Source organism: Balaenoptera physalus, assembly GCF_965194825.1.
Source record: "Balaenoptera physalus genome assembly, chromosome: 19".
NCBI lineage: Eukaryota > Metazoa > Chordata > Mammalia > Artiodactyla > Balaenopteridae > Balaenoptera > Balaenoptera physalus.
The window spans coordinates 56,048,414-56,065,114 of record NC_138900.1 but is presented as its reverse complement, the minus strand read 5'-3'; the positions used below and the strand labels follow the sequence as shown (position 1 = coordinate 56,065,114).

Below are 16,701 nucleotides of genomic sequence, written 5' to 3'. Positions count from 1 at the left end.
ACAGTGTGAGAGTGATGGTTTTCTAATTTTGTGGTTCTTGTACATTTATTGTTAGATGTTCTTCTGAAAGTGTAACTTTTCCTTGTCAGTGGGGCAGGATAAATGTTTAATTCATTTCCCTTAATTTCCAATTTTCAAAGTAGGGAGTAATCTTTTTTTTTTTTTTTTCATGTAACGTCTGAAACATTTATATTAACATATTTCCATACAAATAACCCAATGAAAGTTTAGTATTAGTTGTTTTGTTTGCTTTTTTATACTGCAGGTTCTTATTAGGCATCGATTTTATACACATCAGTGTATACATGCCAATCCCAATCGCCCAATTCAGCTCACCACCATCCCCACCTCACCGCAGTTTTCCCCCCTTGGTGTCCATATGTCCATTCTCTACATCTGTGTCTCAACTTCTGCCCTGCAAACTGGCTCATCTGTACCATTTTTCTAGGTTCCACATACATGCATTAATATACGATATTTGTTTTTCTCTTTCTGACTTACTTCACTCTGTATGACAGTCTCTAGATCCATCCACGTCTCAACAAATGACTCAATTTCGTTCCTTTTTATGGCTGAGTAATATTCCATTGTATATATGTACCACAACTTCTTTATCCATTCGTCTGTTGATGGGCATTTAGGTTGCTTCCATGACCTGGCTATTGTAAATAGTGCTGCAATGAACATTCGGGTGCATGTGTCTTTTTGAATTACGGTTTTCTCTGGGTATATGCCCAGTAGTGGGATTGCTGGGTCATATGGTAATTCTATTTTTAGTTTTTTAAGGAACCTCCATATTGTTCTCCATAGTGGCTGTATCAATTTACATTCCCACCAACAGTGCAAGAGGGTTCCCTTTTCTCCACACCCTCTCCAGCATTTGTTGTTTGTAGATTTTCTGATGATGCCCATTCTAACAGGAGTGAGGTGATACCTCATTGTAGTTTTGATTTGCATTTCTCTAATAATTAGTGATGTTGAGCATCTTTTCATGTGCTTCGTGGCCGTCTGTATGTCTTCTTTGGAGAAATGTCTATTTAGGTCTTCTGCCCATTTTTGGATTGGGGTGTTTGTTTCTTTGATGTTGAGCTGAATGAGCTGTTTATATATTTTGGAGATTAATCCTTTGTCCGTTGATTCATTTGCAAATACTTTCTCCCATTCTGAGGGTTGTCTTTTCGTCTTGTTTATGGTTTCCTTTGCTGTGCAAAAGCTTTGAAGTTTCATTAGGTCCCACTTGTTTATTTTTGTTTTTATTTCCATTACTCTAGGAGGTGGATCAAAAAAGATCTTGCTGTGATTTATGTCAAAGAGTGTTCTTCCTATGTTTTCCTCTAAGAGTTTTATAGTGTCCAGTCTTATATTTAGGTCTCTAATCCATTTTGAGTTTATTTTTGTGTATGGTGTTAGGGAGTATTCTAATTTCATTCTTTTACATGTAGCTGTCCAGTTTTCCCAGCACCACTTATTGAAGAGACTGTCTTTTCTCCATTGTATATCTTTGCCTCCTTTGTCATAGATTAGTTGACCATAGGTGCGTGGGTTAATCTCTGGGCTTTCTATCTTGTTCCATTGATCTATGTTTCTGTTTTTGTGCCAGTACCATATTGTCTTGATTACTGTAGCTTTGTAGTATAGTCTGAAGTCAGGGAGTCTGATTCCTCCAGCTCCATTTTTTTGCCTCAAGACTGCTTTGGCTATTCGGGGTCTTTTGTGTCTCCATACAAATTTTAAGATGATTTGTTCTAGCTCCGTAAAAAATGCCATTGGTAATTTGATAGGGATTGCATTGAATCTGTAGATTGCTTTGGGTAGTATACTCATTTTCACAATGTTGATTCTTCCAATCCAAGAACATGGTATATCTCTCCATCTGTTGGTATCATCTTTAATTTCTTTCATCAGTGTCTTATAGTTTTCTGCATACAGGTCTTTTGTCTCCCTAGGTAGGTTTATTCCTAGGTATTTTATTCTTTTTGTTGCAATGGTAAATGGGAGTGTTTCCATAATTTCTCTTTCAGATTTTTCATCATTAGTGTATAGGAATGCAAGAGATTTCTGTGCATTAATTTTGTATCCTGCAACTTTACCATATTCATTAATTAGCTCTAGCAGTTTCCTGGTGGCAGTTTTAGGATTCTCTATGTATAGTATCATGTCATCCGCAAACAGTGACAGTTTTACTTCCTCTTTTCCAATTTGTATTCCTTTTATTTCTTTTTCTTCTCTGATTGCCGTGGCTAGGACTTCCAGAACTATGTTGAATAATAGTGGTGAGAGTGGACATCCTTGTCTCGTTCCTGATCTTAGAGGAAATGCTTTCAGTTTTTCACCATTGAGAATGATGTTTGCTGTGGGATTGTCATATATGGCCTTTATTATGTTGAGGTAGGTTCCCTCTATGCCCACTTTCTGGAGAGTTTTTATCAGAAATGGGTGTTGAATTTTGTCAAAAGCTTTTTCTGCATCTATTGAGATGATCATATGGTTTTTCTTCTTCAATTTGTTAATATGGTGTATCACATTGATTGATTTGCATATATTGAAGAATCCTTGCATCCCTGGGATAAATCCCACTTGATCGTGGTGTATGATCCTTTTAATGTGTTGTTGGATTCTGTTTGCTAGTATTTTGTTGAGGATTTTTGCATCTATATTCATCAATGATATTGGTCTGTAATTTTCTTTTTTTGTAGTGTCTTTGTCTGGTTTTGGTATCAGGGTGATGGTGGCCTCATAGAATGAGTTTGGGAGTGTTCCTTCCTCTGCAATTTTTTGGAAGAGTTTGAGAAGGATGGGTGTTAGCTCTTCTCTAAATGTTTGATAGAATTCACCTGTGAAGCCATCTGGTCCTGGACTTTTGTTTGTTGGAAGATTTTTAATCACAGTTTCAATTTCATGACTTGTGATTGGTCTTCATATTTTCTATTTCTTCCTGGTTCAGTCTTGGAAGGTTATACCTTTCTAAGAATTTGTCCATTTCTTCCAGGTTGTCCATTTTATTGGCATACCGTTGCTTATAGTAGTCTCTTAGGATGCTTTGTATTTCTGCAGTGTCTGTTGTAACTTCTCCTTTTTCATTTCTGATTTTATTGATTTGAGTCCTCTCCCTCTTTTTCTTGATGAGTCTGGCTAATGGCTTATCAATTTTGTTTATCTTCTCAAAGAACCAACTTTTAGTTTTATTGATCTTTGCTATTGTTTTCTTTGTTTCTATTTCATTTATTTCTGCTCTGATCTTTATGATTTCTTTCCTTCTGCTAACTTTGGGTTTTGTTTGTTCTTCTTTCTCTAGTTTCTTTAGGTGTAAGGTTAGATTGTTTACTTGAGATTTTTCTTGTTTCTTTAGGTAGGCTTGTATAGCTATAAACTTCCCTCTTAGAACCGCTTTTGCTGCATCCCATAGATTTTGGGTCGTTGTGTTTTCATTGTCATTTGTCTCTAGGTATTTTTTTATTTCCTCTTTGATTTCTTCAGTGATCTCTTGGTTATTTAGTAACGTATTGTTTAGCCTCCATGTGTTTGTCTTTTTTACGTTTTTTTCCCTGTAATTCATTTCTAATCTCATAGCGTTGTGGTCAGAAAAGATACTTTGTATGATTTCAATTTTCTTAAATTTACTGAGGCTTGATTTGTGACCCAAGATGTGATCTATCCTGGAGAATGTTCCGTGCGCACTTGAGAAGAACGTGTAATCTGCTGTTTTTGGATGGAATGTCCTATAAATATCAATTAAATCTATCTGGTCTATTGTGTCATTTAAAGCTTCTGTTTCCTTATTTATTTTCATTTTGGATGATCTGTCCATTGGTGTAAGTGAAGTGTTAAAGTCCCCCACTATTATTGTGTTACTGTCGATTTCCTCTTTTATAGCTGTTAGCAGTTGCCTTATGTATTGAGGTGCTCCTATGTTGGGTGCATATATATTTATAATTGTTATATCTTCTTCTTGGATTGATCCCTGGATCATTATGTAGTGTCCTTCCTTGTCTCTTGTAACATTCTTTATTTTAAAGTCTATTTTATCTGATATGAGTATAGCTACTCCAGCTTTCTTTTGATTTCCATTTGCATGGAATATCTTTTTCCATCCCCTCACTTTCAGTCTGTATGTGTCCCTAGGTCTAAAGTGGGTCTCTTGTAGACAGCATATATATGGGTCTTGTTTTTGTATCCATTCAGCCAGTCTATGTCTTTTGGTTGGGGCGTTTAATCCATTCACGTTTAAGGTAATTATCGATATGTATGTTCCTATGACCATTTTCTTAATTGTTTTGGGTTTGTTTTTGTAGGTCCTTTTCTTCTCTTGTGTTTCCCACTTAGAGAAGTTCCTTTAGCATTTGTTGTAGAGCTGGTTTGGTGGTGCTGAATTCTCTTAGCTTTTGCTTGTCTGTAAAGCTTTTGATTTCTCCATCAAATCTAAATGTGATCCTTGCCGGGTAGAGTAATCTTGGTTGTAGGTTCTTCCCTTTCATCACTTTAAGTATATCATGCCACTCCCTTCTGGCTTGCAGAGTTTCTGCTGAGAAATCAGCTGTTAACCTTATGGGAGTTCCCTTGTATGTTATTTGTCGTTTTTCCCTTGCTGCTTTCAATAATTTTTCTTTGTCTTTAATTTTTGCCACTTTGATTACTATGTGTCTCGGCGTGTTTCTCCTTGGGTTTATTCTGTATGGGACTCTCTGTGCTTCCTGGACTTGGGTGGCTATTTCCTTTCCCATGTTAGGGAAGTTTTCGACTATAATCTCTTCAAATATTTTCTCTGGTCCTTTCTCTCTCTCTTCTCCTTCTGGGACCCCTATAATGCGAATGTTGTTGCGTTTAATGTTGTCCCAGAGGTCTCTTAGGCTGTCTTCATTTCTTTTCATTCTTTTTTCTTTAGTCTGCTCCGCAGCAGTGAATTCCACCATTCTGTCTTCCAGGTCACTTATCCGTTCTTCTGCCTCAGTTATTCTGCTATTGATTCCTTCTAGTGTAGTTTTCATTTCAGTTATTGTATTGGTCATCTCTGTTTGTTTGTTCTTTAATTCTTCTAGGTCTTTGTTAATCATTTCTTGCATCTTCTCAATCTTTGCCTCCATTCTTATTCCGAGGTCCTGGATCATCTTCACTATCATTATTCTGAATTCTTTTTCTGGAAGGTTGCCTATCTCCACTTCATTTAGTTGTTTTTCTGGGGTTTTTTCTTGTTCCTTCATCTGGTACATAGCCCTCTGCCTTTTCATCTTCTCTTTCTGTAACTGTGGTTTTTGGTCCACTGGCTGCAGGATTGTAGTTTTTCTTGCTTCTGTTGTCTGCCCTCTGGTGGTTGAGGCTATCTAAGAGGCTTGATGGGAGGCTCTGGTGGTGGGTAGAGCTGACTGTTGCTGTGGCGGTCAGAGCTCAGTAAAACCGTAATCCACTTGACTGTTGATGGGTGGGGCTGGGTTCCCTCCCTGTTGCTGTGGCGATCAGAGCTCAGTAAAACCTTAATCCACTTGACTGTTGATGGGTGGGGCTGGGTTCCCTCCCTGTTGGTTGTTTTGCCTGAGGCAACCCAACACTGGAGCCTACCCGTGCTCTTTGGTGGGGTTAATGGCAGACTCTGGGAGGGCTCACGCCAAGGAGAACTTCCCAGAACCTCGGCTGCCAGTGTCCTTATCCCCACGGTGAAACAGAGCCACCACTCGCCTCTGCAGGAGACCCCCCAACACCAGCAGGTAGGTCTGGTTCAGTCTCCCCCAGGGTCACTGCTCCTTCCCCTGGGTCCCGATGCACACATTATTTTGTGTGTGCCCTCCAAGAGTGGGGTCTCTGTTTTCCCCAGTCCTGTCAAAGTCCTGCAATCAATTCCCACTAGGCTTCAAAGTCTGATTCTCTAGGAATTCCTCCTCCCGTAGCCAGACCCCCAGGTTGGGAAGCCTGACGTGGGGCTCAGAACCTTCACTCCAGTGGGTGGACTTCTGTGGTATAAGTGTTCGCCAGTCTGTGAGTCACCCACCCAGCAGTTATGGGATTTGATTTTACTCTGATTGCGCCCCTCCTACCGTCTCACTGTGGCTTCTCCTCTGTCCTTGGACGTGGGGTATCCTCCTTGGTGAAGTCCAGGGTCTTCCTCGGGAGTAATCTTAATAGTAACCTAAAATGGTACAAATAATTTTTTTTAATTAATTCATTTAATTTATTTATATTTGGCTGTGTTGGGTCTTCGTTGCTGCGCGTGGGCTTTCTCTAGTTGCGTCCAGCGGGGGCTGCTCTTCACTGAGGTACGCAGGCTTCTCAGTGCGGTGGCTTCTCTTGTTGAGGAGCATGGGCTCTAGGTGCACGGGCTTCAGTAGTTGTGGCATGTGGGCTCAGTAGTTGTGGCGCACGGGCTTAGTTGCTCCACAGCATGTGGGATCTTCCCGGACCAGGGCTCGAACCCGTGTCCCCTGCATTTGCAGGCAGATTCTTAACCACTGCACCACCAGGGAAGCCCTGGTACAAATAATTTTTTCTGTCTTTTTTTTTTTTTTCACACACACACACACACACACACACACACACACACACACACACAGTATTTTATTTTTACAAGAGATAAATAGACTGACACCAAGCATTGTACATGGATGACCACAACAAAAGCAACAATGATTGCAATTACCAAACATGAAACACACTCATACTATGTCATAAGATTGACATTCAGTCCAGTAATCCTCCACTGTAACAGCTCCTTTACTTTGCAGTGAAAATTGATTTGTATATTCTTTGCCTCTGAGTCCTTGTGGGATTTTTTTTTTTTAATTCAAACAGAAAATCACAAAAATTATACTCATCCTCATCAGTTCACTCAGTCCCATGTAATTAATTTTTTTTTTCATCTTGATCTTTTGTTAGCACTTTTATGAGTTCATCAGTTTTTCATTAGAGTTCTGAAAATGCTTATTCATTCAGTTCAGTAGTACAGTTACCAGAAACCTGTACTTGTCAGAGTCTTTTCCATGAATTTCTTGAAGATGAAACCCTTTTATAGGAACATATTTGCAAAAGCATCAGAGTACACCCAGAACTGTCTGTAAATGACAAAAGACTTAAAAATGACCACGGTTAAAGATTTGATGAAAGTTCGTAATAATGCAGTTGACAAGAAAATTAGTTATTTCTGAGATATACATTTTAAAGTAATAACTAGGATTATGACATAACATTATACCAGAACATATAAGATTTTTAGAAATTTCATGTAATGTCTGAAACATTTATATTAACGTATTTCCATACAAATAACCCAATGAAAGTTTAGTATTAGTTGTTTTGTTTGTTTGTTTGTTTATACTGCAGGTTCTTATTAGTCATCAGAATATCATAAAGTTGTCACAGTTTTTTATAGATTCAGTGTGTTTCAGTCTAACAGTTATTCGTTTTAATGGTCAGGTCATCACTTTTGGACACTAAAAGTTCTTTCAGGCTGGATCTTATATCCTTTTAACGTGACCCATTATTCTTAAATAACTTCCTTGCTCTCTGGCACAGCAAAATGTCCCCATTTCACCTTGTGCTTTCCTTCCCTCAGACTTGAAATTAGCTGGCCTTTTCAGGTAGCCATTTTTGTGTTGAGTCATATCAAAGAATACAATCTGAACTTTAAAGAAATGCTCATTGCTACTAGAGTGACATTGATTCTATGCCATTTCAGTGAACAAAGCTAGAAAATATTCATCTTAAAAAGAGGTGAGTGCTGAATTTTAAGTTCAGTTTTAACATCTGTTTTCATTTAATTTCTTAATTTCTTTGGTTTTATAATTGTGTGTCATTTCTTACTCTGAAGTTCTGGATTCCTAACATGATTAGTAGAACTACTGAACTTTCTTTTACCTGTAATAAAAGGAAGAGTTTCAAAATACCAACACCGATGTTACTACTAGGAATAGAACTTTCTTGGTCTTTAGAATGCATCTTGCTAAGGATGAACAGTCAAAATACTGTTTCTAAAGTTCTTGGAGGGGCTTCCCTGGTGGTGCAGTGGTTGAGAATCAGCCTGCCAATGCAGGGGACACAGGTTCGATCCCTGGTCTGGGAAGATCCCACATGCCATAGAGCAACTAAGCCCATGTGCCACAACTACTGAGCCTGTGCTCTAGAGCCTGTGAGCCACAACTACTGAGCCTGCATGCTGCAACTACTGAAGCCCGCATGGCTAGAGCCCATGCTCTGCAACAAGAGAAGCCACCGTGATGAGAAGCCTGAGCACCGCAACTAGAGAAAGCCCACACACAGCAACGAAGACCCAACACAGCCAAAAATAAATAAATTAAATAAATAAATTTATTAAAAATAAATAAATAAAGTCCTTGGAGTAAATCCTTTCTTTGTGGCTTGTGTTATCAGTTTGGTTATGTTTATATGTTTATTTAAACTTTGCTCAATTTAAGGGATTTTCAGAATTCTGCGGAGCAATAAACACAGAGAACTCTTGCTTCTGCTACCCCTGCTTACCCCACTGTCTTATGCCCTGACCCTTACAGATAACGATTTTCATTAGTTTTCTGTTTTTCCTTGTAATTTTGCCTTTTTATATTCTATTTGTATAAACAACTACAGTACAGCTGGGTACCCACCACTGTGGGTTTGTCTTTTAAAAGTCCTTTTGTTGTAGTGATTTTACTCAGGTTTCAGGAGGAAGCAAAATTACATTTGTGTGTTCAGTATCTTCATGAAACACTTTCACTTACCACTTGGTGTCTAAGATGCCAAGTTTGCTTCCATTTTGGAACCCTTATATTTACTATTCCGACAGCCTCAAATGCTTATTCTCCAGATTTTAGTAGAGCTGGCTCATTCTCATCATCTTTGTTCTTTTTCTTTTCCTAATCTCTGCTATCATATTTGTAGTTTTCAGGAGTTTTATAATGTTATTTTTCATTTTCTGAAAATTATTGAGTCATCTTATTCTTGTTTTGTGGATGTCTCTTTGAGGATATAAATTATAAAGTTTTTTTTTTTCTAATTTTGTTTCCTCTTAATTCCTTTGTTTGTTTTCAGTCTTGCCTTTGATATTGGATGCTTTCCTCAGTGTTTGGTGGTCCTAGTTCATTGTGAGTGAAATATTTAAAAACTAATTTGATGTGCAGGAATATTCAAAATAGCCCTGTTTGTAATGGCCCCAAACCAAATGTCCATCAACAGAGGAATGGATAAATAAATTGTGGTATAGTCATATGATGAAATAATATTAGGGATGAGAATGAATAAGCTACAGCTACATGGAAGGAACTGGGTGACTTAAAAATAGAATGTTGAGTGAAAGAAGCTGGACGCAAGAGTACATATTGTAGGCTTCTGTTTAAGGCTCAAAAACAGATGAAACTAATTTATGATGTTAGAATTCAGAATAGTGGTTACCTGTGGGATGTGGGTGGTGGCTATTGATTGAAACGGGGCCTTCTGCAATGCTGGTCATGTTCTGCTTTTTCAGCTGGGTCGTATTTATACAAGTGTGTTCACTTTGCATAATTTCGTTGACCTGTACATTAGTTTGTGTGCTTTTTGGTGTGTTATACTTCAAATAAAAGCTATGTGAAGTAAAAAAGAAAAACACAACTGGTTGAATCTCTATGTGTACAGGATTTATTGACTGGTACCCATAGAATGTGGTCAGACTGGGCATTCAAGCAACACTTTTGTTGGGGACCCCAGAATGTCAGTGTCTGAAGATGGGAAGCAGATGTGTTTGTTTTTTTCTGCTATGTCTAACTTGAAGTCTTTAAGCCTCTTTCTAAACGTCTTTTATTGATAAGACAAGGTATCCTTTGCTTACTTTTGAAAGATATCCAAGATGAGGTGGAAACATGAATTTCTTTTTTGAAAAGTACAGTGGTCAGTTTACAATTTCTGTTCATTCATTCAGCATATACTTCTAAAGACATGCGGATCCATGTCCTCATGGTGTGTGGAGCATAGCAGAAATTGCAGACATTAAATATAAGTGGGGTGCGTTAAGGAGGGAAATATGGACTGCCCTGGAGGCCTAGAATAGGAGAACTTAGCCTAGTCTTCAGGAATAGGGAGGACGTCCCTCAGGAAATGATATTTTAGTCCGGTGAAGAACAGAGGAAAGTACTAGATTTTTTTCCTTAATGAAAATGTCTCATCTTGATGTGAAAATCTTTATTCCTGTCTGTCTGACCACCCTGTTATGTGATTTCAGGTGGAGAGTATAGTGAAGATGATGTAAATGAATTAGTGAAGGAAGATGAAGTGGATGGTGAAGAGCAGACACAGAAAACCAAAGGGAGAAAAAGAAAGGCTCAGAGCGTTCCGGCCAGGTGATGCTGCCCTCAAGGCCCTTAGAAGTCAGGGGCTGTTGTCATAACCTTCCAGATTGCTGGGATTGGTCTGATGATAGATTTCTTACTGCCAGGGTTTCTAACCTTTTTCTTATTGAGGGAAATATTTGGTGACATTTTAGGATTAAATTCTTATTCTCTGGCAAGCTTTAAAATTTTTTGAGCTTTAATTTTAAAAAGTTAATAGGTAATATGTGCACCTGGTTTAAAATTGAAAACTCGGGAATTCCCTGGCAGTCCAGGGGTTAGAACTCTGCCTTTCCAATGCCAGGGCCTGCGTTCAGTCCCTGGTCGGGGAACTAAGATCCCACAAGCTGCGTGGTTCGACCAAAAGAAAAGAAAAATGCAATTGCTACAAAAAATATGTACCCTATCTCTAGCCCTTGTTGCTTTGTTTCAGAAGAATTATGTTACCAGAGATAATTCTGTGTATGTACAATCATGTATGTATGTATTTCCTACTTTTTTTTTTTTGGCCATGCGGCTTGCGGGATCTTACTTCCCTGACCAGGGATCGAACCCACGCCCCCTGCAGTGGAAGCATGGGAAGTCCTAACAACTGGACCGCCAGGAATTCCCTATATTCTCTACTCTTAAAAAAAAAAACAAAAACGAATAGTAGCATACTCTGCATATCATTTCTCACTTTCCTTATTTCACATCTTGGAGATGATACTATGGCCGTATATTTAGCTATACCTTTTTCTTTTCAGTGACTGCATAGTGTTACATTACTGGACAGACCTTACTTTATTTAAGCATTCCTTTGTTGAGAGACCTTTAGATTGTCCTCATCTTTACTACAGCAAATAAGACTGCAGTGAATATTCTTCGTATGTGTCTTTGTACACATGTATATTTGTAAATTAGATCTGTAGAAGTAGAATTGTTTGACCCAAGGTTATATGTAGTAAGAAATAAAATAAAATTTATAGGTATAGACAAATTATCTTCTATAAGCCTGGTACTGAATTGCACTCCCACCAAAAATTATGAAAATTCTGACAAGTTATTTAACTCAAAAAGGGAGTCTTTCAATGCAAGTCTTTTATTCTCTTTGATTGATGTTTCTGTCTTCCTGGACATTGAAGCAAAAAGCAGAGTGTAGAAAGAGAATTTTGAGTATTAGATGATTCACTTGAAGTCAGAATGGTCTTAAGAAGCAGTTTACTCTTTTAAGTCTTGGACCCAATTCTTTTATCCTTGGCTTTTGTATATTCCAGCTTTCATATCTTCAGAAGGTGGGAAGAAACATGGATTCCCCACTCCCCACCCCCTCAGAACTCTGGGAAGAAACAGTGCAAATAAATCTGAGGCTCTCTTCAATCTCTGTTCCCCAAATGGAGTGACTTTTAAAAAGTCAAAAATACCGGGCATATGTATGTTATTAGAACCCTCTTTCTGAACAGATTGATTCTGTGAGGCGATTTTGGGTATTTTCTTGGTGAAAACAGCTGGTCCTAACTTAGAAGTAGAACACTGTATTTTGATTTTAAATGCTTTAGGAAAATGCTAACTGTAAGAGCTCAGTTCTTTTTTTCTTCCACAAAATCTCAGCTTACCTCTCCCACTTCCCCTATCAGGCGTGTTAACCAGTAGTCCCCAGATTTAAAAGTTTTCTGATATTTGCAACATTATGTTTGGAATTCAGGAAGGGATAACTGAAATTATTTTGCCTGTTTGTCTTGTCTTTCCTTTTCCTTGTGACTGTTGGTGATTAGGAAGAGAAAACAAGGTGGCCTCTCATTAGAAGAAGAGGACGAGGAGGATGCCAACGAGGAATCTGGAGGAAGTAGTAGTGAGGAGGAAGAAGCAGCTGCAGAGCCAGGAAAAGGCATTGAGTCAGAGGATGCAAGGAAAAAGAAGGAAGATGAACTGTGGGCCAGCTTCCTCAATGACGTAGGACCAAAATCAAAAGTGCCTCCGCGTACACAAGTTAAAGTAAGTTAATAGATGAATGGGATGAATGCTTCCCCAGAAATGCCGGAGGTTCCCCAGATAGATTTTTTAAATTTACAAACTGAGATTTGAGGCTTACAACAGAAATCAGACTAGATGCCTGTTAATAGTAACTCTACTAAGTGAAAAGCAAAGCATTCCCTATGGTAGGAAACACAAGCCTTTCTAATTAAATAAATTTTCAATAAGCATTTAACTGTTTAGAGATGAAATATTTAAGAATAGCTGGAAACAACATGTTTGGATGGATCTTTTAGTTTTCATCCTTAAATGAAACTGATTACACTTCTTTTTTCATAGAGAGGAGAGGAGGCTGAAGAGACAAGTTCAAGTAAATTGTTGGTCAAAGCAGAAGAGCTAGAGAAACCTAAAGAAACAGAAAAAGTTAAAATCACCAAGGTGTTTGATTTTGCTGGTGAAGAAGTCAGGTAAGATGACATTCACAAACTTCAAAACTAGTACTTTTAAAAAGGAGCATCTTTCTAAATGGTGTTAGACATCTGTCCTCATTCCAACCCACCTTAATATTTTGGAAGATTTATATTTGAACTCAAGGAAAGCAGTGGTTCCATTGATTATCAGGGAATATGAGAAAGGTCCTTTTACATATGGTAATGTAGTTGGGGGCATTATGAAGTGGTTGGCTGAACAGAAACAAGAAAACGTAAGAGTTAAGTATTTGGTTTCACTTACTCATGCCGTGCTTTGTGACTTTGGCTATTTCTCCCTTTATTACTTCCCTTAACTTTGACGTATAAGACACAGTGAAACCTTTGAAATCAGGTGAGAATTGAAAGTACTAGGAGAGAAATTTGATTCTGATATTATTTCCTCATCTTAATATTATTTTTTTAATTGATTCATAGGTTTGTTACTAGTTTAGAAAAACATTATAGGCTTAATACTCTTGGCCGTTCTAGATGAGAGCCACATGCCCAGAATTTCTTCTTCCCATTTATTTAAAATTTTAATATGAAAACAGCAGATCTGTAATTTAGAGCTGGACAAGAACAGATGAAGTGCCTGCCAATCAATAATTTTATAGATGGTCACATTTATTTTCCTTGACAGTAATTAATTAGACTTGTTTACTCTCTGTAAATATAATTTCCCCTAAAGTTGATACTCTTAAATTTATTTATTTATTTATTTTTGGCTGTGTTGGGTCTTGGTTTCTGTGCAAGGGCTTTCTCCAGTTGCGGCGAGCGGGGGCCACTCTTAATCACGGCGCGCGGGCCTCTCACTGTCGTGGCCCCTCCCGTTGCGGAGCACAGGCTCCAGATGCGCAGGCTCAGTAGCTGTGGCTCACGGGCTCAGCCACTCCGCGGCATGTGGGATCCTCCCAGACCAGGGCTCGAACCCGTGTGCCCTGCATTGGCAGGCAGATTCTCAACCACTGCGCCACCAGGGAAGCCCTAAAGTTGATACTCTTAAAAATAATTTCTAGTTTCCAACAATTATTTCATCTAGTGAAAATATATCTTAGAAAAAAGTTTGGCATTATTAGTTTTTGTTTGTTTGTTTGTTTTTAACATTTATTTATTTGGCTGCGCCAGCTCTTAGTTGCAGCATGTGGGGTCTTCATTGCAGCGTGCGGGATCTTTGGTTGCAGCGTGTGGGAACTTTATAGTTGCGGCATGCGGGATCTAGTTCCCTGTCCAGGGATCGAACCTGGGCCCCCTGCATTGGGAGCACGGAGTCTTCACTGCTGGACCACCAGGGAAGTCCCGGCATTATTAGTTTTATAAATGATGTGAAGCAAAACTTTTTATTATTATTATTTTTTGTTGTTGGTGGTGGTGGTGGCTCTTTTTATTTTTTACTTTTTTTTTTTTATTGGAGTAGAGTTGATTTACAGTGTTGCGTTACTTTCTGCTTTACAGCACAGTGAATCGGTTATAGATATACATATCTCCACTCTTTTAGTATTACTTTTTTTCTCCCCAAATTTTTTTTTCTCAAAAATTTTACACTTATAAAAATGTAGCAAGAATAGTATTACAGTGAACACCCATATACCTATCATACTGATTCACCACTTGTAAATGTTTTGCCCCTCTCTCCACCATCTGTTTCCGTTATTTCTCTCTTTTTGTTTTGGCTGAACCATTAGAGAATTGTAGACATCATGACACTTCACTCTTAAATACTTAATCACTGTTTCCTAAGAACAAGGATCTTCTCCTTTGTGACGCAATATAACTCTCACATTTGGTAGATTACACATTAATGCAGATTGTTATCTAAATTCTCTGTAGTGAAGGACCCTGATTTTAAATTTTCAACCTGTTGCAGACCAATACTTTTGTAAAACACAATAAGTAGGAATTATTAGAAAAGTAAATTAAGAAGAGATACAAAATACAAGCGCAAACTTTTTAAAAAATATTTATTTATTTATTTAGGCTGTGCTGGGTCTTAGTTGGCGGCTCGTGGGATCTTCGTTGCGGCATGCGGGCTCTTTGTTGTGGCATGCGGACTCCTTTCTCTTTTTCTTTTTTTTTCTTTAATAAATTTATTTATTTTTATTTTTATTTATTTTTGGCTGCGTTGGGTCTTCGTTGCTGCGTGCGGGCTTTCTCTAGTTGCGGCGAGTGGGGGGCTACTCTTCGTTGCGGTGCGCAGGCTTCTCATTGCGGTGGCTTCTCTTTGTTGCGGAGCACGGGCTCTAGGCACATGGGCTTCAGTAGTTGCAGCACGTGGGCTTCAGTAGTTGTGGCTCGCAGGCTCTAGAGTGCAGGCTCAGTAGTTGCGGCACACGGGCTTAGTTGCTCCACGGCATGTGGGATCTTCCTGGAGCAGGGCTCGAACCTGTGTTCCCTGCATTGGCAGGCGGATTCTTAACCACTGCGCCACCAGGGAAGTCCTGTACCTCTTTTTAATTTATTTTTCTAATAATTTCTTTTTATTGTGTTTTACAAAAGTATTGGTCTGCAACAGGTTGAAATTTTTAAATCATGGGCCTTCACTACAGATAATTTAGACAATGATCTGCAGTAATGTGAAAGTAATGAGGATGGAAGTGTGGATTTTAAAGCAGTTTCATTAAGTTCAGGATTTTCATTTTTACTTTTTCCAAACAAAGCCAGTAATAACTATATTTTCTTTTTTTTCCCTCCAGTTTTATTGAGAAATAATTGACATACAGCACTGTATAAGTTTAAGGTGTACAGCATAATGATTTGACCTAGGTACCTCATGAAATGATTAGTAGTAACTGTATTTTCAGAGTTCATCTTCAGTGCTTCATAAGTAGTCGGTTCCAGTAATTTATCCTGTCAAGTTATAATTAAATTTAAGTTATATTTCAGTGGGAAAAAGGAATTCTGGATGCATGAATTTCCTATGTGTGGATTTTTTTTATGGAAAATATAATTCAAAACATTCTGTGAAACATGTTAACCTATAGGAACTGTTCTTCAGGCTTTTAACTTTCATTTTTACTCTTAGAGTTTATTTGTTTCTGAAAAATATGTTGAAGTACTTCCTTGTGTGAAAGTACTAAGATTATTAAAAACACCAAACTGGGAATTCCCTGGCAGTCCAGTGGTTAGGACTCCACAGTTTCACTGCTGAAGGCCTGGGTTCAATTCGTGGTTGGGGAACTAAGATCCTGCAAGCTGCTCAGCACGGCCAAAAAAAACACCAAAAAAATACCAAACAAAGCAGGCAAATAAGCATGTTTTACTGTCTAATTGAGATCTTTAAAATTGGGGACCATATGGTTATTGTTTTTCTTTTAGAAGTACTAAGTTTATTCTGTAGTTCATCATTCTCAAGGCACTTTCTTCTTCATAACCATTGTACTTCAGCATGCGTTATAACATATGCATATTTATGATCAACTTTCAGTTTATCAAAAAGAGTCATTTAAATTTAATGCATTAGCTTTACATAATTCACAGTTTTTACTACTGTACTAAGAACAGTGGGGGGTTTTTTATGTGGTAAGAGTTTTCTCAATGAAGGAAGCAGTGTATTAATTTATGTTCTAGCACAAACTCCTTAATCTAAACTGTTTCCCTGTCTTGCAGCTGTGCCATTGGAACATATTCTTAAACTTCACTTAAACACTTAAACTTCATATCTCATCTGTTGACATGTGATCCTACTTTTATTATACAGATCAGTGTCAGTTAATGTTTGTCAGCAAAAAACTGATAAAAAAGAATCCTTTATATCACCCTCGTGATTAAATCACATATACTAAAATAATTTTCATATTAGCAATAATCTGTCGTTCTTCAAATTGCATTGAAGAAACACTTTGCTAACTTTGTTAATAGTTTCTCAATCATAAGCCAGATCCTGAATACTTTTAAGCCATGGTATCATTGGAAAGTTGTACTTGAACTACCTTCTTTGTCAAGATTTCCAAGCAGACACCTTTGATATAGTCTTTTACTAATGTCCTGGGAATGGTATATGTTTT

General features: G+C 38.0%; 1 protein-coding gene across 5 annotated transcripts in view; it reads left to right on the top strand.

Annotated features, from left to right (window-relative positions):
- The window catches only part of CFDP1 (craniofacial development protein 1), a 143,721-nt gene that overhangs the window by 5,684 nt on the left and 121,336 nt on the right, over positions 1–16,701 (top strand). For all 5 annotated transcript variants that reach the window (XR_014257006.1, XM_082439214.1, XM_082439213.1 and 2 more), the window contains exons 2-4: positions 10,172–10,289; positions 12,032–12,251; positions 12,570–12,697. Coding sequence is in view for 4 of the 5 variants with exons in the window: in XM_082439214.1 (XP_082295340.1) it covers positions 10,172–10,289; positions 12,032–12,251; positions 12,570–12,697 (466 nt within the window). In the remaining variant the exon portion in view is untranslated. The remainder of the gene's footprint in view (positions 1–10,171; positions 10,290–12,031; positions 12,252–12,569; positions 12,698–16,701) is intronic.